The 23,883-nt window shown below is 38.7% G+C and overlaps 1 protein-coding gene across 1 annotated transcript; it reads left to right on the top strand.

Annotated features, from left to right (window-relative positions):
* Positions 1 to 4,326: 4,326 nt before the first annotated feature.
* Positions 4,327 to 10,996, top strand: tdgf1 (teratocarcinoma-derived growth factor 1). Its single transcript, XM_039758063.1, has 6 exons — positions 4,327 to 4,562; positions 4,748 to 4,797; positions 8,000 to 8,167; positions 8,681 to 8,795; positions 8,885 to 8,994; positions 10,652 to 10,996. Exons 1-6 carry the CDS (start codon positions 4,540 to 4,542, stop codon positions 10,759 to 10,761), a joined length of 576 nt encoding a protein of 191 aa, XP_039613997.1. The 5' UTR covers positions 4,327 to 4,539; the 3' UTR covers positions 10,762 to 10,996.
* Positions 10,997 to 23,883: the final 12,887 nt, after the last annotated feature.

Raw genomic sequence — 23,883 nt, 5'->3', positions numbered from 1 at the left:
CTGCTTCTTGGTTTTTTTTTTTAAGAATGCTTCCTGCTCTATTTTAACTTCGTTATTTTTAAGAAGACTTTTTCCTATTGTCCACGTTTCACTTCGGATTTTATGGATTATTTATTGGAACTTTGGAGACTGCACTTTAATTTGAACACCTTGTTTTGTTAATTGTTTTAATAAAAGCACTTTGCACTTTTTCACCATCCCCTTGCTTTGTTGTTACCGATGAGGTTAGCAGTGAGGCACATTACCGATGGTGTAGGGTTCATACAGCAAACCTGCATCGTCACAACGTGATTTTGTGTTTTTTTCATGTAAATTTGAATTGATTGTTGAAAAGTATGAAGGTGGCATGCGTATCCGGGACATGGCTGTTGCATACCGTTTGTAGTCACCGTCAACCGTCTACGATTGTGAAAAACAAAGATGTTATTAAAAAGTTAAGTGAGGTAAAATTTTCATTTATTTCATCTAATTGCTTTTGTATTTATGTATTTTAGTATTAAGCAGTGTTTAAATTATTTTATACAACCCCATCAATGTATAATATGCCAATAGCAATAGGATTTTTTTTCATGGGAACGGATTAATCATTTTCCCATTATTTCTTATGGGAAAAATTTGTTTGGTATACGTCCTGTTTGGTATAAGTCAAAGGGTCTGGAATGGATTAAGGACATATACCGAGGTTCCACTGTATCTTGTATTTGCATTCTGATTCTCCCTCATCAGAATTGTCTCTAAGCATTGCCCTTGAAGATGTCACCCTTTCGCCATGAGTCACAGTGTGGAATCTTGTTGTGGCTCAGGACTCCTCACTTTTATTCACTGAATATATTTTTTCAACGATCCAATCTTATTGTTTTTCTCTTCATAATATTCAAGGATTCAAATATTCCTCACTGGCTATACCATTCAACTGCTTGTTAAAGTACGGGTCCTGCCTCTGTTGGACTATTGCAACTCTCTCTTGGTGGGGCTTCCTTCAAATACTATTGGACACCTCCAGCGCCTCCAAAATGCATCCGCTCATGTTCTCCCTTCCTTGTTTCTCTCTTACTACCAGTAGCGTAACTAGGGGGTCATCGAGCGCACCAGGTAACACCAACAGAGAGGATGACACCTAAATGACTCTCTATAAATTTTTGATGTGGTGTTTTGGGGTGAAATCACTGAGTGTAAGTCCCCTCACCCAGGGCCTGTGCCACCATTAAGGAGAATTAGGCATTCATCTAGTGCACAAATCATAAGGAGGGGGAACCCAGCTGCACATGTTAGCTACCGAACAGTTGGTTAGCTCACTAATAACCTAGCACCAACACCAGCATTGAGTTTCTGTGTGCCATTAATACTGGAAAGTATCGTGCTGCATTAAACATCTAGGAGTCTGTTAACCTGCAAGCCCTTAACCTGCAATTCCTTCATCCAGGGTATAATGTTAATCTGTACTCAGCCCTGCAAGCAGCTCCTCCAACTTGCAGAGAAAATTTGGGGTTGGTGGCAAGATTGGCACCAGCACTGTACAAAACCTCACTCTGTTCCAGCGTGGTGCTGAGGTGTCACCCATTGTGTGGCTGCACTCGGGTCCCAAACCGTGTGATTCGTTGTGTGATGGGTGCGCACTGTAATCAGTGCATGCTCCCAACCTCTCTCTCCTCTTGCTTCTGATGCTGCTAAAATAGACTCTGGTTTTCTAAAACCATGTACTGGAAAAAACAAGTTCCAAAACTGAATAATAAGAATGAATTGAAGCAACTGTCTATAAAAAAATGACATTGAAAATAAAAAAAAATATGGATGGATGGTCCATCATTTTCTGACCTATTTAATCCAGACCAGGGTCACAGGAGCCTGTCCCATCAAGAATAGGACACAAGGCAGGAGCAAACCTTGGCCAGGGTGCCGGTCCATCACAGGGTGAACATATACACCCACACACCAAGGCCAGTTTAACATCACCAAATCACCTTACCTACCTTTCTTTGGGCAGTGGGAAGTAACTAGAGCACCCGAAGGAAACTCTATACAGGAAGGACCTGGGATGTGAACTCTAGTGTCTTTACTGTGAGGTAGCAGCATTACCACTCTGCCTCCCAAAGGTACCCTTTATGTTCAAAATTATAATGAACCTGTTCTTTACTTTTAAGCATACAATACCATGAAGACTGACAGTAGGAAAGCATGATGGACCAATAGGAAGCATTCCTGCCATATTGCACTTGAATCTCAGTTCAGATTCTGGTAGGGTGTTGTACCATGTTAGCCACTATGGATGCAATGAGAAGTCAATCAAAATAACACTTTTAATTGGCTAACTCAACCAATTACAAAATGCAAGCTTTTGAGGCAACTGTGGCCCATTCTTCAGGAAGGTTGTAATGTAAAATTGAATTCTCCCCCATATGTCATGAGGGTTTCCAGGAATTCTGGTTTGACCTCACAATCCAAATACATGCTGTTATGTCGATTAGTCAGTCTATACTTGGGTTGATATGAGTGTATCCTGCAATGGTCTGGCATAGCATCTAGTGCTGTTACCTGTCTGCACTCATTTTTGTCATAACAGGCTGTAATACCTTGTATTAGGAAATGCTGGGACATATAATGAAAGGACTTGTTGACTAACAAGTGTTATTCCAAATGAACAATTATTGATTGCACTCACATGTAAAGGACTAATTGCCAGTGTCCTCAATAGATAATACATTAAAAATAAGAATAGGTGGCTTGATTGACACATCTACTATAGAAATTTACTCTACAAAATAAAACGTAAAAAGTGCAGCACAATTTTAGACTGGACACTGTTTCTGTGGAATTTCCAGGTTCTGCCTGAGTCTGTGTGGGCTTTCTTCCCACCTAAAAAATGTTACGTTAATTGGTAATTCTAAATTAGGCAGTTGTGAATGAGTGTGTGTGCCTGTGATGGACTGTTTAAATTGTCTAATGTTTGTCTCTGAATTACACCCTAAGTTTCAGGTATAGGCCCTGGATCCCTATGACCCTGAAGTGAAAATGAAAGAATCGATGGTTTGATTATTAAAAGTACTAGAACGAACTAACAGTGAACAACATACAAATGTTGTACCAGATGATTCTAGTACAGGTGACTGTTCATTTTTACACTTTATTGTATTATCACAATTACGGAAAAAATCTTGATTCATTTTAAAAGTGTTTTCAAAAATAATGTATGAATAATTGTTGCTGCTCCTATTGGAGTACTACAAGTAAAAAGCACTAGAACGAACTAACAGTGAACAGAATACAAATGTTGTACCAAATAAATAATGTATGAATGATTGTTGTTGCTCCTATTGGAGGCACTGTCAGTCATTTTCTAATCTGCTTAGTCCTAAACAACGTTGCGGGGGTCTAGTTGGGATGCAGGAGCTAGTATAGTGTGCAAGGCAGGAACAAACTCTGGACAGGGTGCCAGTCCATTGCAGGGTGAACACACACACACACACACCAACCATGCAGTAGAGCTAATTAACTTAACCTGCATGTCTTTGGACTGTGGGAGGAAACCAGAAGATCTGGAGGAAACCCACGCGGACAAAGGGAGAACATACAAACTCCACTCAGCGAGGACCTGGGATGCGAACCCTGGTCTTGGAGCACTGTGCAAAATAAATATCATAGCCTCCAGTTCAGAACTGATGCCTGCCTTGCTCCCATTGTTGCTTGGGTTGAAGCATTTTACCTTGCTACAATACTTTTTTCTTATTCAGGACAAATAAAACACATTAAGAAAGGCAGACAGATAAACAGTATTCACTCTGAAAGAATCTAAACACAAAACTGATTGTGAAGTTCAACTACATAGTCAGAAGATGATAGGATTTCAGAGCCTACAAGATAACATTTAAACTGGCAGAATTGGGAAATAATTTTGAGATAGCAAAAGCTGTTTTTGTTGTAAATAATTAGCCCATTGTGCGAGCGATAAAAACTGTTTGAATACAGTGACTGTTGATCACTGACTACAGATAGGATTATGATTGCATGGACTTGTCACACTTACTGTTCATTGCGTTTTTGCTTTTGATCTCAGAGTTGATGGGTTTGATGCCATTGCACAGATTTCCCTAATCGCAGTTTATTAACAGTAGGATTTACATGTTAATTGGGTTGCTTACAAAACATTCAGTAATTGCAGTTTCATGTGTAATTAGCGATTAAATTATTCAAGTTTGTAGTTGCCACTTGGTCTTATCAAGTAAGGCCACGCAAACGATGCGATTCTTCAAGATTACGAAGCGATCCTCGCGCATGCGATGCGGGGGGTGAGGGGTGTGGCCGGGGGGTGATAAGAGGCTGTCAAAAATCCTTAACGAGTTGATGAGACAGTCGCCACGACAAAAAAAAAGTAGTCGCAGTTTCAGTCGAGCTGTGAGTCACTTCATAGCAAAAGCAAGTAGTGTTGCGTCTTTTGGCTAATTTTTTGGATGGGTGCGAGTGAAACGTTTTAACGTTTGTTACATCCACGACGCTCTTTAATTTGGATTTCTCGGTTGAGGGTGAACAAGGCGTACACGAATCATGAATTACGGAGAGTCATTTGGGTAAGGGCTTTCAAATTACCTGTTTCTTGAAGGTCTCAAGCACGCACTCGTTTATATATTGCTTTTCACTTTCCCCGTGAGCGTATGTGACACAGTTCACTGCTTATTTTAAGTGAAACTATGGTTTAGTTTAAATAGTTACTTCATTGTGATGAGGTTAACGTTATTTTTTCTTTTCGTCTCAGGTGGGCTGTATCCATGGTCTTCGTACTTCAGAGCCTTCAGTTCGGATTTGGTACGTTAAGGTTTTATTTTATGGGGTCCGTGGGTCGTTAAACTTTATTATTGTTAGTTGATGTCGGATTTTGTCTTACCTTTGACTTAAATATGTATTTAAGTTTTTACTCCCTAATCAGAAACGATATTATAGATTCTATGCAAACATAAGGTACTGTCGACTGCTAAAATCGTCGCCCCCCCTCCCCCCTTTTGGAAAAGTGGGCAAAATTTGAGTTCGCAGATGCCGTTTGTGAACTTTTATATAGCGCCTTACCCGTCGGGCACTGGCATAACGCAGATGTTTCAAGACGGAGGAAACCAACCTTCCAGTTTCAGTAACATTACACTTGCCTTAATTTGTATTTCCTTATTAAATAAAGCCACATGTGGCTGTTGAAACTATAGTGCGGAGTGATGTCTTGCGCGTTTATTCAGTCGTTACTTTGGGACCACCGCATACTCGCTCTGCACGAACGAACATCTTTCGGCATTTTGGTTTATGGATGTTTAACAAGGAAGGGTTAACTTTCATCCCGTACGAGTTACCTTTTACATTTATTTTTTACTTATTCATATTCCTATTTCAAATGGAGGACAGGCACAGTGTCCGATGCGCGATTTAAACCCGCAACCTCAGGGTTTAAAGTGCAGATCCGTAATCCCTACACCACACTGCCTGCCAAGTTCCTCATTTATATGTGAAGCTGCTGGTTTAGGCTTCTACCCCACATTTAATAAATTTAATGCATCAAATAAATTAACCTGCTTTAGTTCCCTGTTATTTCTTCGGTTTGATAGTGTTAGTGTGTTTCTCTGGTGTTTTCACCTCCTGTCTAATTTACTGATGAATCTTGTTGAACCCTGGGCTGTGTGAAAAGTGATGATCTAGCTGTTTGGACCATGATGCTTATTTGATCCAGGGGTAAAAAAATGCAGGCTCACCAAGTGGATGAGCTTTTTAAGGCAACCTCCTCTGTAGGAAGATAAAACTGTAATGACAAGACTGCTTCTGCTTCACTGCCGTCTTTAGTAACGGGTTGTGTTGTATGATCAGGGGCTCGCAGTGAATAGGTGTGACTATAACGGTGAGACAAAAGCATATTACCTGTACATTCAGTAACCATTTTGCATTTATCTGCTCCCATTAAACAGTGTTCCACTCCAAACGTGGTTCCTGTCAGATGTGCACGTTCACCAAATGTGGGTGGTTATTTGGGGTGTGCCCTGCAGGGCATTAGGGCCCCTTCTAAGACTGGTGCTTATTTTGAATGTGATGTTGATGATGGTAGGCACTCCACTCCTGGCACAGCTGTCTTGGAGAAGGCATGCTCAGGAAATGGGCAGAAATCTGATTGAATCAATGTTAAATCAAATACTATAACAATCTGGTAGCTTATACCTTTTGTACACATTAATTTTTGTTGCATGATCTTGATTACCTTTTTAGACAAATTATGGAAAGGACTGGAAATTATCTGAAGTTTTATGTGATGTGCATTCGTGAATCTGGTTTTCTCTTCTGTGTGCCAGTATTGATGGCAATGCTATCACTCTAGATGAACAAATTACAGAAAACTGTTATTAAAAAGTAATATAGCTACTCCACATTAAGTGAACCTTGGGACAAGCTGTAAAAAGGGAATGTTCAAATGTGTTCAATTAAAACTGATTTTATAACTAGATTTCTGGTGCTGCTGGTACTTGATAAAAATCCATTTACTGATCCCGCCTAATCTGATTTGTGCAGTTTTATAATACATTATACATATACTGTGACCCCAACTGGAAGAAGCTGTTTCTTCTTTCAAGAGATCATTTAATGTAACCTGAAGTGATATTGCGGTCATTATGATTCAGCCACATGGAGATAATGAACTATATGCTCAGTCGGTGGTAGTTTTATAAAGTCTCAGCATTTTCACTTATTTTACATGTAGCTTTCATATTTCTAATGCCTCTTGATAGAAGTCAAATAATGATTCGTGTCAATTGACAAAACAAATTTAATTTGGTGCACATTTACTCATTTTTCTCTGGTGAATTGGGTTCCATCCAAAATTCAGACTTGTGTTTGGCATTATTCCTTTGTGTGAAGTTTAAAATTACAAATGTATCGAAAAATGTAAAATTATTCAGCTTGCACAATGGTTTTAAATTTTCAATGTGCTTGTTGCATTTATAATCTTTAGTGGTCCATCCTTTTATGAAGATGCAGAATGGACGCTGATTACTAATAAAAGGGTGGCAGCTAAATTACACGGAGGAGGTTCAAGACTTTGTGTGTGTGTGAAGTTTTTGGAACGTATGGTACCAAAAAGTTTCTTAGTTCTTTAAATGGTATTGGGTGAGAAAGCACCAGCTGTAATGCCATATAGCTGTGTACTGGGGACCTAATGTATGCTGGAGGATGTGGTGATTTTTAAGTAAATTTCCACGAGTTGTTTCCTTAAAGGAACTAACTTAGGGAAATCTGGTGGCGGGGACTTTCTTGAATTCACTTGCCCTTAATAAGCCTGCCCATTTTCAATCTCATTTGGTTACTTCAGAATCCTAGGGTATAAGGCAGACCCCTTAAAGGTACCCTAAGTGAGATTGGGCAAATTTTATATAACACATCTTTTTTGTTGCAATTGGGAGGAAAACCTGAGTACCTGCGATGAGTGCACACAAACATTGGTCAATTGGGATTCCAACCCAGTCTCCTGAAACTGAAGTGGTGATGGTGGCCATTTATATAACTGAAGTGTGTTAATACTAGTGAAACATGTAGACCTGTGGTCCTAAAATTAAAATGCTACAAAGGGTTAGATATAAACAGTAAGATCTCTGCCCGATATTTACAAATGTACAAAATTATGAGTTCTGAACCTGTGTGTACAGTGTTCCTGGAGATTACTAATGGAAGGGTTTGTGGCAACCATACTTTAATTCCAATAAACTTTATCTCCATCAGGAGGCTGCTATTTTTTTTTTTTTTTTTTCTTTTTAATTTCCAAAACCTATCACAGCAGTCTTAAGCTTTTGATTAACACCAAGATCAAGGTTCTAGCCCCATTAGTTTGTGAGTAATCTCATGACAGATGGACAGGCATTAGCATTTTATTTATATAATATACATTTCTTTGATAGTGTTCCAGATCTCCATGATAGTGTAAATTGTGAAAGGAAGATTAAATTATATTCACAACTAAATTTTGTTTTCCACTCTCGTCTCTAAGGGTGTGAAGGGCAAGACTGTGAAGAGAGTAGAAAGTCAGAATCTTCTAGAAAACCCACGACTCGCCACAGTGAATTTCTGAAACAATTCAATGAAATGAATACTCGGCTAGAAGAAAAGAAGCACAGAGACTATGGAGAGGTGTTGCCTTTCATTGGTCTTACTGGAAGTAAGTTTGTGGTGTGACTTTGCTGTATTTAACTGCGCTTTGTGGTATTCCATGCTATACTTTTTTTTTTGTTTCTAAATGGTGTTTTACTTGTTAAAGAGGTTTTTTTTTTTTTTTGCTTTTTAATCTATCTTCCTTGCTCCCTTAATTAAGCTGCAGATGAACTGTTATACAAAAGGTCACAAACTTGACCTGACCAAGTGCTGTTAAATGGGTGCTTTAGGTACTCTTTATACAGCTGTTCTTCAGCGTGATCATTTGCTTGTAATACAGATAAACAGAATTTGGCCCAAATAAGCAAACATTTGGTGAAGCATTTCCTTGTTTTATTGCCTTTTAATTGAAAGCTTTGGTTGTCAAGAGGGAGAAGGGAAAATAAACAGAGCGAGTGTTTGTGGTTAAACATTAGCCTCTCTGACCTTGTTTGGAGTTTTTCTTTTGTGTACACTTTGTAATGTCTTATCTGATATGCTATACAACTTTGTGGCTTTCTCCCTTTTTTTTCTTTCAAAGGTTCCAGACTAAACAGAAACTGTTGTCAGAATGGGGGTACGTGTATTTTGGGGAGCTTTTGTGCATGTCCAAAGCATTTTATAGGCAGGAGCTGTGAATATGATGAACGGATCAGGTGAGACTTTGGCTTTTTCTGATGGAGTGCATCCATAAATGCTTTCAATTTAAGATGGAGGGTCTAATGAGGTTTTATTTAAATTTCAGAAATTGTGGAGCCATTCCTCATGGGGAATGGGTGCAGAAGGGATGTTCATATTGTCGTTGTGGCTATGGAGTTCTCCATTGCTTTCCTCGAGTATTTCAAGAAAATTGTGGTATGTGTTCTTTTTATAGTTTTAGGAATCCGCATTGAGTCGAACTTCAATCTAAATTATAATGATGCATGACACCCCCTTGTGAATTTTATTTACTGGGACAAATTACATCCATTTTCTGAGTACAGCTTTTCTATTGAAGGGCAGTAGGGTCTGCAGCCTAGCCTGGTTGCAGCAACCAGTCCTGAATGCTGCCCCAGGCCATTGCAGGTTCTGTGCAAACGTACAATTCCTAATTAAGATTTAGTGAAGTTTTTGGGAGTTGCGTCAGGAAACTTATAGTACCGGTAGACAATCTGTAGAAATGCTGCATTGACGGTGACTAAGCTGAGAATGGAGCCCTGATCCCAAGCAAAGTGAGGCTCAAGTGCTAACCCCTGTGCTGTGTCGCCTAAAATATAATCAAATTCCAAAGTTAAAAGAAATGTGAATGTTGCTGCATTTTGGAGAGACTGTTATGCTATAGGAGAAAATCTGTAAACAATGATCTGAGATTATCTAAGTACTAGTTGGCTTTGATGGACCATTAGTCCAGTTAAATGTCTGTCGGATGTACAAGGACCTAGAGAATTGTAGAACTTGAGATTTGAGAGCATAATTTTGGAAAGGATTACTAAAATTAAATGGTAAGTGAGAAACCAATCTAGAAACATTCCCAGCTATTTGGAGGGCACATTGGTTGGCGCTGCTCCTTCACAGCTGCTGGTTCCAACTCCACCCTGTCTAGAGTTTACATGTTCTCTTTTTTTTTTTGTGGCCTTTCTCTCGCATCCTAAAGATCTGGTATTTTGCAAGCTCTAAATCTTGCTCTGTAGGAATATGGACTGTGATGGACTGTTTCTGGCCACATACCTGATGTTGCCAGTACTCCCACTGCCTTGGGGCAGCTAATATCTTGTATTTGGAATGGGCAAGGCCAGGGGAAAAATTCAAATATAGATGGCAGACTGCTTTTAAGTACCTTATTTTTATTGATTCATTTTCCCTTTTTTTTTTTTTTTTTTTTTAATTGGGTTTCTTATTTTACCTCCCAGTCTTAATTTTTTTTTGTTTAACCATGAGAATGGCTTTTTACTTTCATTAATGTATTTAAAGGTGCTTTTTTTGTTCTAAGTTAAATATATTTGGAGGTTTCGTAGATTACACTTAATTACTAGTCCAGTAAAATGTGTTGCTGTTCCCAAGTCTCCTTTCTTCTGCCATTTCGAGTAATTGCAGTTTTATGTTCTGATCTAAAATTGTGTGTGTGCTTTATAAATGAATTGTAATTATAACTGAAATAGCTAAAATCAGCTGGGGTGCACTTGACACCCCTTTTCTTACAAATATGAATGAAGTATTAACAATTCTTTTCCTTTTGGTTGCAACTTTTTTTTTTAAGTTAACCAGTAGAACAAATGAATCTAAGGTGAAATATTTTGCTAATGTTTTTTTGGGAGTCGGGTTTTCTTTATTCTAATGTGCCTTTCTTTTGTCTTTGAATAAGAATGGCTGCCATTCGCACCTCCTTCAGTAGTCAAGGTGCAGGAGCCTGCCAACTGGCAAGACTCTTAATGGCCTCCCTTTTCAAGAAATATGGCAACCCTTGTGATGTTAAAATGTCCTTTTACCAATGACAAAGCAGCTGCCTTACCTATTTCCTTTCCTTTTGTTTCAGATGACACACAGGAGGAGTACAAGTTTCATTCAAATGGCTGCCGGCTGCATCAGTCCTGGTCATACCTGGTGATTCTTGCATTGCTCACACTTGCTTTGCATTTGCTTTAAAGACTTTGGAGAGTTTGTGGAAATTTTACATTAACCCATTGACAAATCCCAAAAAAATCCCAGATGTTCCGAGGAGACTGAAATGTATTATACATTTGACATTTTTTCATTATACCCAGCTGACATTTACTCCTTTTGAGTATTTAAGAGAAATCTGTTCAGATTTTAATATTGTACATATTTAGCTGTATATATTCTGAACTGTTTGGATGCACAAATAAATGTTCTATTTTAAGTAAATTGGTTTTATTTTTAAATGCATATGGTTTTGTATTTTTATTCCAACCCAAATGTTTTACTTTTTATGCTATCAACACAAGACTAGCCAAGTGGTTAGTGGTGTTGATCCACCTCTAGACACTTGGGTCCAACACATGGCTCACTTGGCACCTCCAGAACCCCCTGTGATGTGATGGTTTTAGCTTACTATTCAGGACTCAACCGTTTCTTGTGTCTACTGCCTCTTGGATAAGTAGTAGTTCTTCAATTGGAGTTAGATGGATGGTGTTTTGTTTATAAAGCGCCCATTTAGTATATTATGAAGTCACTGGAAGCAGAACGTTTCCTAGAGATCTTCAGCTGGATTACATTACATTGCAAGCCCAGAAAATGCTGTGTCTCTTTTTGGTTGAGAATCTGAGTAGTAAATGCTTAGACTGTGTGGTGTGTTTTGTCCAGTTGTTCAATAATTGCTAATAAACTGTTCATTTGCATTTTATCAGGTTGGCATGTTGCTGCCATCAGTTTCCATTCCTCTGCTTAGGACACCCCTAGAGAAGAATTTTTAATCTGTTTCATTACTGTCCAGCCCATTAGGTTTTAATTTGTCTGTCTATTGGGCTTCACTATCTACACAGGTCCAGAATATTGATCTTTAATGATTACAAGTAATTGTATGATTTTTTTTTTTTTTCTTCTGTAAGCTTCTACTACAGAATGTTGCAGACTTGTTCTTTCTTTTTGCACCCTGGTTGGTATGCGGGGGTTGAGGTTACAGAAACTTTTTGGAGTGATTTCCAGCGTGTGTCCTCCTAACCATCACATTCCTTTTCAGTCTCTGTAGATTGAGTTCATGATAAAGCCTTGTGTGGCCTCCATTTACTTTGGCCCATATGCTAACCCTTATCTGTTTCTTGGGCCATAGGTGGTGGTTAATAGTTTATGACTCCAATCCTTGTGTAAATTCCTCTAAAATGGGTTACAAGTGTCAAGCTTTGCTGTTTTTTCATTTTATTACAAGTGTTTCCTAGTCAAGATAATTTTGTGTTTGTGGGTATTGTTTCTGCGTGGACAAAGTAGTCCATTCTTCCTTCCATTAGTGAACTTGCTTAAGCCTGGTCAGGAGAGTGAAGACCAGACCCTATTTTGGCAGTATTGGGATGCCAGTATATTGCAAGGCCACATGAATTTGTATATCCTCTGTGGGCCAGTTTTAAAGTTGATATTTTGTGCCAAGGAAGGAAAGCCAGAGAAAAATCCCATTCAGACAAACAAGGCAGAATTTTTGGTCTGTTTTGTGTCCAACTACTGGGGGTGGTGGGTGTGTGTTCTGTAGTAACTGCTTTGCCCCCAATGGGACCGCTTTTTTGTCTTTTTGAACGTTTTGTGAAGTGTGTGTGCAAAAATATATAATTTTGTAGTGCAATAGATATCCAGTATTGAATGCACTCCATTAGCCAGATGTTTTAACTTTCAGCAGCTGCCTATAATAATACAATGCTTCAGCTCACCTGCAGTAGCTACTTTTCATGATGGCACTGCTGGAGCGCTATGCATTCAGCTCGCTCTTGAGGATCTGCATTAGTTACAGTGTCATAAGGGGATGCTGAACAAATGTCCAGTTCATAATCTTGTATGGTTTGAGTCCTAAATGTTGAAATACCCCACACATTTCAGTCTGTGTATGGGGGTCACAATTCTGAAGACCTCTGTCAAAAAATATATAAAATGCTATTTGAGGAAATAGAAGTTCAACTTGAGTTGAGCTTCAATGCACTCCTGCAGGACTGGTTGAGGTATGTAGCATAATGCAGTGTGGTTTAATTTCTAGATTTTTTTTTTTTTTGAAGTCCTGTAGAGGAGAGGTAGGATTGTTCTAAAATGATGACAAAATCCAATTTAGTTGACCAAGGAAAGAGAATTGATGTGAAAGTTGAGAAGATCTGTAATCCCTTGGGAGTTATTGTCCTAGGTGTGGAAATTAAGCATTGTGTGTGGTTTCAGAATATTTTTAGTGCGCTATTTATCCATCCCATGCTACACAAACACATTTGATTGCTTGGAACAGTTTAGTTGTTTGGGGATTTATCCCACATGCATTTTGACTAATGTTTTAGCTAAATGTTAAATCCTAGACAAAATCAAACCCCTTGCAAATTTAATTTAGAATAACTGAATACAGAAAACAAATGGCTGTGATTTCTTACTGGGAAGAGTTCAGTTTTCCATCCTGGTTTTCTAAATTCTATCTGTATGCTTTATAAAAGTGAAAAGCACTAAAGTCTGTACTCTAGGCAAGAAACCACCACAAAAATGTATTGGCTTGTGTTTGTCAGTTTGAAATGAGGATTTGCTGTTAAGGGAGAAACAAAAAGTTGTGCATAAACACAGTTCTCAAAATGTGTGAATATTAAGAGTACACCTTATTTTACCTCCTAAATATTCATTCATTCAGTTTGTCAAGTGTGTAGTAAAATTTGATCCATCATTATTCATGGGCACTCACTGCTTCAGGGCTGGCCTGCAGAGCTGGAACCAGTTAATCGATAAAGTGACAAGAGGACAGTCCCCAGGTGCAGATCACTTGTGAGTTGAGTAAACAAACCTTCTTAGCAGTATCTGTATCCTCTGAGATTTCCCTGTGCTGATTTGTGGGACCGTGACAGGCAAAACAAACCAAGGTGTCAACACTGAAGACTTTCCTTTTTGATTTAAATAGATGCAGTTAAAGTCCCTGGGCAAGTAGAGAGTCGGCAGATGTGACATTTCCTGATATGTCTCTGCTTCCCTGCAGTGATCTGTGATGGCCTCCCAAAGCACTTCCCTGGGAGGCCAACTGCCTGTTTAGTTAAAATGCATTGTATCAAACGGGACAGCAGATATTGCTGTCGCTTGCACTCGTGCATCTGTTGGTTTTGTTTGACGAATTAGAAATTGGGAATCTGTGATCAAAAGGTTTGTCAAAATATTACCAACTTCTTTTCAAAGGAGGTTTTGCAGTCCCGCTGCTCTGTTTGTGGGGATTCCTTTGTCTTAGGGAAAACTCCACTTTTCAATGGTAGTGTGCTGTAATTCTCACTTCAACCTATGCTTGGCCATCTTTCCAGTTGCAGTAATACACTATATGAATTTTTTTCTTCCTCCGACTTTAATTATTGTTGAAGAGCAATGTGTTAATTAGCATGTGAATATTCAAAGTGCTACATGGGCAGTGAACCAAGTATACATGACTTAATTTGAATAAGTAACTTAAACTGGATTTGGATGGAGTGGCACAGTAAGACCAGGGTTCATATCCCAAGTGTTCCCTGCATGAAGTTTGCCTGTTCTCTCAGTGTCTGTATGGGTTCCCTATGGGTGCTCCAGTTTCCTCCAACAGCCCAAAGGCATGCATGTTAGGTGAACAGACATTGCTAAAGTGACCCATGTGTGTATTTGTCCTGCAATGGACTGGTGCCCTACCCAGGTGGTGTTCCTTCCTTGTGTCCTATAATTGCCATGGTAGGCTCCAGCTACCCTGCAGTTCTACCCTGGATAAGCAAGTCATCAAGATGGATGGATTTATTTGAATGGAGAGTGGCCCAGCATTAACGTCTGCTGATTCCAGAGCATTAATTATGTATCCCTTTCTGGTCAATGTCTTATGTATAATTTGTGTGTTTTCCCATTGCATGCACTTCAGTTTAATTCTATATTAAACAGATAGGGCACATGTGTTGCTCATCATAACATGCCTTGGTGTGCTTTAGCAAGTCCCATTATAAAATCGCGCCCTGTCAAATTGGTGGATGTATTTAGATTTGGGTGGTACAGTGATTAGCACTGCTGCTTAACAGGTCCCAAAATCTGAATTCAAAATCTAGGCTAACATTTGTCGGTGTGGAGTTTGCACATTCCCATCACACAAATGTACAGCTAAAGTCGTCTGGAGCCTGTAAATTATTGTGCTGTCCATGTGTATGCCCTGTAATGGACTGGCACCCTGCCTTGTGCTTGCTGCTGTGTTGCTAATGAGGTTTCCTAGATTAGTTTTAACTACATATTAAAAACGGAAGTTGTTAACATAATAGTTTGATTTTAAGCAATAGCAATTTAATTAAATGGGGCTGAACACTACTCCCAGAGTATGACCTGCAATAAGCTTGTCTCATCTTGGGTTGGATTCTGCCAGGGTATACTTCACTTTTTCACAAATGTAAATAAATATATTTAATTTGGTTGGCAGAGCAACTAGTGTTGCATCTTAACTCTTGGGACCTGGGTGTGATTTGTAGTTCTTCACTTCTGTCTCTGTCTATATCCTGTAGACATGCAGATTAAGTTGATGAGTGAATGATATAAGTGAGTGTGATATTAATGTTTAATGTGTAAGAAAATGGACTGTTGCAGAATCCAAAGATAGGTTCTAAATTGTATTAACAGATACCAGGACATCCGCTTCTAACATTATAATGGAAGGGGGGGGTTCAGGTGACATACAGATGGAGTGCGATGGGGACCAACTGTGCTTTGCAATGGAGTGGCATCACACCCAAAGGTCACCTCTGTGTTGTAAAGCTGCTGTGATAGGCTTCAGGTCCCAGCGAACATGGAAAGTTTAAAAAGAGAGAGAAACACAGCTTCTGTATTTAGAAAAACTTGATTACTCTGCAGTTACTCTAAATAGTTACAGTAGAATGTAATGTGTCAGTAGTCTAATATGTACATTAGATCATTTATTTTGTCAAAAGACTTTGTGATACTGTCTAGCTGGGGAAGAATGGAAGAAGAGAAAAGGGAAGGATTTTTTATATATATATATATATAGTGGAAACCAGGGGTGCTCCAGCTGCCCCCGACACGACAGGCACAGACCAAAGTGTAGCACAACACAAGACTTTATTAATGCGCTCCAATCGTTTCCCACCTGCAACGCACAGTACACAGTCCCATGCACACAGTACTTCATTTTTATCCTCTCTCTGTCTCCTTCTACCTTCGCTCCTCCTGGCAAGCTTCTTCCCTCTTCCTCCTGACTCTGGCTTGTCTCTGTGAGGCAGCTGACTCCTTTTTAAGCCACAACCAGGAGCACTCCAGGTGGCTCATTAGGGAGGTCTGGAATTGCTCCCAGGTGTGGTTGAAGCCCAAAGTAGGGCTCTGCAACATCCACAGGTACCGCAGTGGCAGCATCCATGGAACCCAACAGGGCTGTGCTGACAAATAGTAATTCCCATACAGCCCTGTGGGAATCTGAGGTGCCATTGCAATCCATAGGTGCTGCCAAGTGTCAGTTCAAGGAAGATAGTGCCCTTCAAAACCATCCCCCCTTGTCCTTCTGGGTAAAGATGCTGGTTGGCCCTCACAATATATATCTATATACACACACACTCTGGAAAGCCAGAAGGTGCTGTCGACTAATGTCTTTTCTCCTCTCTGCATACAAGAAGACTGATGACCATTACATCAGTGACATCACTTCCTGTGTCCACCTCCCTGAATCTGCCTCTTCCTGCCAGGAGCCAATAATATTAGAAGTTCTGTGATCTTGAGCAGCAGTCTGTTTTGGAGACTCACATTGATATGACATTTTCTTTTCTTTCTGATGTATTGATATCCGCAATTTATTTATAATATATGGGGTTTGCCTTCGGGTGCCCCAAAGATTTATCCTCTCTTGTCTCCTTTTGTTACTCTATATATAGATAGATATAGATACAGATATAGATATATACTATATTGTGAGGTGCTGGACTGATTTAAAGAAGCCTTTCAAGGTACAAGGCAAATAAAATAACTATTCGAACCTGTAACTGTGGTGCTTCAGTCAAGTCTGGGTGTTGGAGGCTTTAATATTACCCTTGATGGCCACTTCTGTATAATCTGTTAACAGTTTAAACAAACCCTGACCTTGTAATTCGCTCTGCATAAGCAGGCCAGTCAAATTTAAAATAATAATAATGTTATACTTGCTGATGTAACTCTGAGAGGCCTGTTGTGTGCTAATAGATTTCAATTAATAAACCAGTGTTAAGGACACTGAAACAGCACTTACTCATGACCTCGGCTAGCATTTTTTTATTCTGTGAGATCAAAGATCTTCTTTTTTTCATCAACCTATCCTTGTGTTGTTGTGGATTATTTCAGAACTGCCTAAATTAATATAATTGTTAACAATAATTCTTCAGTTTGGTGGTTTCCTTTATCCAAAGTGACTTACAAAAACAAATTATACAAAAAAATACATTTAAGTGATTACAAAGTACAAAGTTAAAAAGTAACAGAGAACACAACTTAAAAGACTGTAAGATAACAATAGCAGCATGAAACTGATTTGTTTTAGGATTGAGGTTAACTCTTGGGAAACTGGAACCGACCATAACTGGAGTTACCCTTTGCTCTATTACAATTAGACCTGGCATCCCATAATAACTGATAGGGGTGATCAAGCAACACTTAAAGAGTTAATCCCTCTAATCCCTCAGAGAGATTTACAAAGTGGCTTCTGTGCAAAGCCGCCATTCCTATTGTAACGTGCCTTGTACAGCTCTTTAAAACAGTGCTCCCTATAAAGGCCAACGTCGAATCTGATAGGCTCTTTAACTGAATGGTGTACTTTATTTACAGCATGAAGTGAATTATTAGATTTCCCTAATATAGCATTTTGAGATAGCTTTTACTGTAAAAGACACCTCATTAAATAAGGAGAGAGTTATAATGCATTAAAAGCAACCAGTATTTCAGATATCCTATTGTAGGCCAACACTAAGAACATTTTATTTTAAAGTGCTGTCCTGAAGCTGTCTTTTTTTTAAAGGACAGATTATTGATTGATTAATTAAAGAAGCCACTTACCAGGCATATTTGGTCTTAGAAAAGCTTTACTGTGAATGGAACTATATATTTCACAGATGCACAAAACAGCAAACACTTTTGCTTTTCATAAGGATCTGAAAAAATTGTGAAAGGCCCAATATAATGCATGAATTATTGATGCAATAATTAACAACTAGTTTACAGCTTGAGAAATAGAACAAGTAATGTAATGCACCTTGAGGGACTTGCACACCTATGATTTGACTACTATACAAAACATCTAGTACACTGATATCTCAATTGGAAGAAAGGCACTATATAACACATATGAATGACTGACAGCTCTTCAGCCCAGTTACTTTTTCAAAAATGTTTTGTATTTCTTTAAATAAAGATACTACTGTTGAGAGGGATAAAGAAACAGAACCTTTCCCAGAGCCTAAAACACTAAATAAATTAACTTGTCTTCTTGTCAGGAGAAGTGAGCCTATACAAATGCCTTGTACTCATCCAACTGCAAAGGCAGAGATGTTGTCTCCAGCTCCCTGCTGAGCGAGACCTGAATGGAATAATTAGAACAACACCGGACACTGCTGGCAAAGCCAAGACTTAGGTGAGTTCCCTCAAAGCCTCAAAGTAAGACTTGCCCAAGGATTATCTGGACTTAATCTGGTGATTTATGTGGATCCTTTTTGTACTTTTATCTCACAACAGGATCCTCTCAATAAACAGCTTCTTGAAACTGAGTAAAGCAGCTCAAACTATAAACCTAATGTGACATGACTTACGTCTTTGCCATACAAGCATGGCTGAAGACTTTAAAAAGAAACTGCAAGTCAGCAGGTTCTAAGAACAATACACTCTGATTGTATGGTAATATGAACACTACACACATAATTCAATAAAAAGTTGACTGCACTACTTGCAGTTTCAATTTGCCATAACTTAATTAACCTGAAGCTGTCTGATAGTCTGCCTTTTCACACTCAGTCTAATTTATTTCGCATTCATGAGCTTTTTTTATCTCCATTTTAAATACTAATAATCAGTCTATCAGGATAGGGAAGTTGGAAGGTGGTACTTGTGCCTTCTCATTGGTTTTCCTTGACAATATTTTTTTTATTAAAAGATACCAAAGTCAAATGTAATGTCTGCTCTCTACCTTATAATCATTCCTGTATCTACTGTATGTACGGCTCACAGATGGCACTTTAGATTTCACACATGTATATTCCCAGCCAACATATAGAAGTGCAGAGAGTAATGATAACACATATAAGAAATTCTAAGTTAGACATTTTAACTCAAAATAAGAATAGAGATTTTAAGAATGATGAGAATGTGCATGTGTGTAACAGTATTACTGCATTTATTTTCACACTACATTACGGTGTGTCCCATTTTCTCCACCTCTATCTTTTGGGAAACTTTACATATTTTTGGTATTTATTTATTGTCGCCAGTTTTTACACATTGCCAAGCATAGATCAGGAGTTCCTACGTTCAGTCCTGAAGTACCACCATGCTGCGGGCTTTCATTCCAACTAGTTTCACAAGTTAGAGGCTCATTCTTATGTTTCATCAATCTAATTGTTTAGCTGGCCTTTCTTCTTTTCTTATTCTGCGTTCCTAAAAGTGCTCTAGCATGTTATTTTGCATTTATAAGAAATCCAGAAATGTGTTTTCTTTTTCATAAACACATAACTTTCGTTTCCCATTTTTATTTCAATTCACTCTATTTCTGTGGTGTATGCACCTAAAATTACTAACAATTAGTGATGAGCAGTGCAGGCACGGTGCCAGTGACACTGAATGTGAAAGAAGAGCCTCTGTTTCAATTGTAAATTTATTTTTGTGCTAATTAGTAATAAATGACTTGAGTGGTCCTCAAGTTCAATCCTGTAGACCACTTTAGCTGCAATTGTTCATCTCAGTCACCTTCTGCATTTAACTAAAGTCCTGCCTTTATTAAACAAGCTGTTATTTTCTAGTTTCCACATTTTTTGGGTCAATCCAGAAATAACAAAAATGGATCTGCTATATTTTTAGGGTACTGTAGCAAGCGTGTGTCTGTCACATTGATTATTTTTATGCTTTTTAAATTTTTTCACTTTTCTATGTTTTGTGCATTTACTCTTTTTGTTATTAATTGGATCACAAGGGAGTTTTCTACCATACAGTAGTAGCTGATTCCCTTTAGTTTTCAGTGCCATTTGTCTGTGTACTGTTCATCATTAATCATCAGGATTTATATAAAATTAAGCAAGTAAACACTCAAAAATGATTCAGAGTAATTGGAGAGTAGGAGGAGGAGTGTATCCCAACAGCATGGACAAAAGGCAGGACTAAATACATCCAGGCATATTCACACTGGGACCACTTTAGAGTCCCCAATTAATTGGACATGCACACCTTTGGAGATTTGGGTGGAAAACTGCATGTTGTATAACTGAGAGCAGATCTGACGCAGGATAGTAGATCCACGAGACAGGGGCTACCTATTATTTGTCAAGCAACGGTCAAATAATTTAAAGCACTGGAAAGTGGCATACTTGCCTTATTGACACTGAATAGCAGCTAATGGCTTTTGAGTGATGCAATTTTCCTTGAAATCACAATTGTGGCATTTTCTGTTAAGTCAGAAAGGAATGTCACATGCACAGAGCAGACAGATGCATGAATCACTTAAACTGGCTACACGGTCCACTGTGTAATTTATTGAAAAAAACTGTGAGTCATGATGTAATTATATATACTTATTGCTTTATTATTATTGTATTTATTGGCTGATCCACTAGGCCATGTGCCTTAGTAGTGTCAGCTTTGCATCATTAACCATAAGGTCATCGATTCATCCCGTCAACAGACAGACTGACTGAGCAACTCATTCAAACCCACCTGTACTCCTCTTGTAGACATATGGAAACAATTGGCTTTACCTCTGAAGTTCAATGGGATGGTGGAAATTTTCATTTTGAAAATTTGGTCTCTATAGCAGAATAAGTTGTGTTGATTTTACATGGACATCTGTTTTACATTCAATGCGTTAAAACCATAGGCATCCTTAAGTGGACTGCAGCCTAAATGTCAAACATTCCTGCATTCATTCTGATGATCCATGAGCTTGGTAAACTTGTCACTGACACGACAATTATGAGTACTTGTAGCCTTCTTCTGGACCAGGATTGGTTCCTGGTGCCTGCACAGTGCTATCCAAATAGACATGGGCACCTGGTAACCCTGTAATTAGAAAATGAAAGGATGGAAGTTTACATAGCAAAAAAGAATGAATTCAGGCACTGGAAATTGCTGCCATATTAATTATTTTTAAACGTGTTTACACCGGACAACAGCAAAAATGTGATAACATCCATTAAAAAAAGAAAAACAAATCTCAACATTACTTGTTTTGCATAATACATATGTTAGTTTCCCACTCATATGCTCAAAACATGCAAAAGTCATGCTTCTTTGCTAAAATATTGTTAAATAGTTAGCTCCAGAATAATCACAACAAAACATAAACAGGAAACTAAAGCATCATGGTAAGGACTATTTGAATTGAAGACCCATCTATCCCTCTGGTTTGTTGGTGAAGAGTCCTGCCTTCAACACAACTTCAAAGTAATTCCCATGAAGCTTCAGGTTTCTTGAATCCTGGTTAAAATGATCATTTCAGGCCCTGTTTTAATGCTGGATGGACTTCATCTGATATAATCAGACAGAGTGGAAAGGCAGGAGGGGGACTGGACAACTGTGTGAATAAACAATGGTAAAAAAGTGAGCAAATTACATTTCATTTTTTAGAATGAAAATGTGCAATCTAGACTTTGTACTGCTGACTTACTCATCCACATTGCTAACAGAGATAAGTTACATCCTCCTCATAAATGTATATTAACTCAGCAACTAAAATGATTCACTCTGTTAACAAAACTCTAATGATGAAGGATTCTGTGCCTAGAATGCTAGTCACTTCAACCAGTTGAATTTTGGTTTCAGTGAACTACTTCAGCATATTCCAGTTGTGGACACAACAAACTGTATCGACTCTATCCAAATGGTAATGCCTTTAAATATAAACCTGTAGCACAATGGGGCAGATCTGATCACCTCTTATTGCTATGTATAAATCTGTTATCAGGTGGCAACAGCTCTCTAGTTTCCATGCCAGACGTTCTTACATGTGTTTGGGAGTATGTTGTGGTTTATTATAATATTTATAGTTCCCATTGTCTAATTTACCCTTGTAGAAAATTATCTATCTATCTATCTATCTATCTATCTATCTATCTATCTATCTATCTATCTATCTATCTATCTATCTATCTATCTATCTATCTATCTATCTATCTATCCTGTTTAAACTACCTGTTTATGTCTGACACTCAGAGTAGATGCTGAGACAGCAGCCATACCACATGCATTTCAGAACAGGTAATCCACCTGAAGCTAAGCATGCTCAGACCATGTCAGTACTTGGATGGGAGATCAGCCAGGAAAAGTTGGGTTGCTGCTGGAAGAAGTGTTGTCAAGGCCAGTAGGGGGCACTTACCCTGTTGTCTGAATATGGATCAAACTGCAGTAACAGGAACGAACACTGTACTGTAAAAACTTCGGGTTGAGATGTAAAATCAAGGTCCTTACAGTGGTCATAAAAGATACCTGGGCCTCCTTCGTAAAGTGTATCCCGATGATCTGGCTGAATTTCCCATCACAGCCAAGTTATTCTGGCCTCTTAATCATCCCCTCTCTCCAATAAGTTCACTGTCTCTCACCCCTTCACCACGTAACAGCTAATATGTGGTGAACATACTCGCACAAAATGGCTGGCGTTGCATCATCCAGGTGGATGTTGCACATTGGTGGTGATTGCAGTAGGTCTGCACTCAGTATGTAATGCACTTTGAGTAGAGTGAAAAGTGTTATATAAATTGTAAAGACGAATGGACAATTTTAAAGTCTTGGGGCACCTTGCAGCCACCATACAAAAGAAAGAGCTCAGAAAGCAAAATAAAATGTGCAAAAACAAGTCTTCCTTGGATGATTTCAATAGGTTGACTGTCCAAGGATTGCAGGCATTCTGGAATGGCGAGGTGGGTCCAGGTGGAATACCAGAAGTGATGTCAAAGGTAGAAAAGTGACAGTCTTCCTTTCTGCAGAGGTAAGAGAAGAGAGATTGTTATTATACAGTGTATTCTGATAAAGGAATTTGCCAATACTCTTTCATCATGTCAAGAGTGGTCAAGTAATGAGCCTTTCCATGCTGCTCAAGGAATTCATCCACTCGTGGCATTGGATAGGCATAGAACTGTGAGACTTGATTTAACTTCCATCTGGTTTAGGGACCAGTACAATGCGGCTTGACCAGGCACTAAAACTTTCTTCTATTACACTAAGATTCAGTATGCATTTGATCTCAAGCTTAACTTCTGCTTGTTTGGCTTGTGGGAGGTGGTACAGGCGTTCTCTGAAAACAACTCCTGGTGCCCTAATAATGTTGTGTGCAATCAGGGAAGTTTTTCTGGGTGGCTTATTAACTACTTCCAGGATGGTTAAGATAGCTTCCTTGAGCTCTTGTCATTGTTGGAATGATGAATTTAGGTTATTGTGGATGTTATTGTGGATGAAGAAGGAGCAAGGATGAGAGGAGTAGGGATCAAGATCCCTTTCCTTCCATGGCTTCAGAAGATGTAGGTAGTAAACTCACTTGGCTGATTGCTGGTTTGGTTGTTTAACCAAATAGTCGACCAAGCCCTTCCTCTCCTTAATTTCATATGGACCCTGACAAATGGCTAACATTTTAGAGTGAGAAGTGGGAATGAGGACCATGACGCAGTCTCTGGCATGGAACTCATGAAGTGTAGTGCCATGGGCATAGTATTGAGCTTGGGCGGATTGGACACACTCAATGTTTTCTTTCTGTTCTTTTAGAATAGGTCTTTTAAAATGTATTGCATAACTGTGCAATATTTTCTACTATATTAGTGGAAGCAACTGCCTCTTCTTCCTAGCCTTCTTTTAATATATCCAAAATACCTCTGGGTTGTAGTCCATACAATAATTCAAATGGTGAGAAGCCTGTGGAGGCTTGTGAAACCTCCTGATAAT

Source organism: Polypterus senegalus, chromosome 7, assembly GCF_016835505.1.
Source record: "Polypterus senegalus isolate Bchr_013 chromosome 7, ASM1683550v1, whole genome shotgun sequence".
In the NCBI taxonomy this organism is placed as follows: Eukaryota; Metazoa; Chordata; class Cladistia; order Polypteriformes; family Polypteridae; genus Polypterus; species Polypterus senegalus.
The sequence above is the reverse complement of the archived record's forward strand: the minus strand, read 5'-3'. Positions and strand labels throughout refer to the sequence as shown.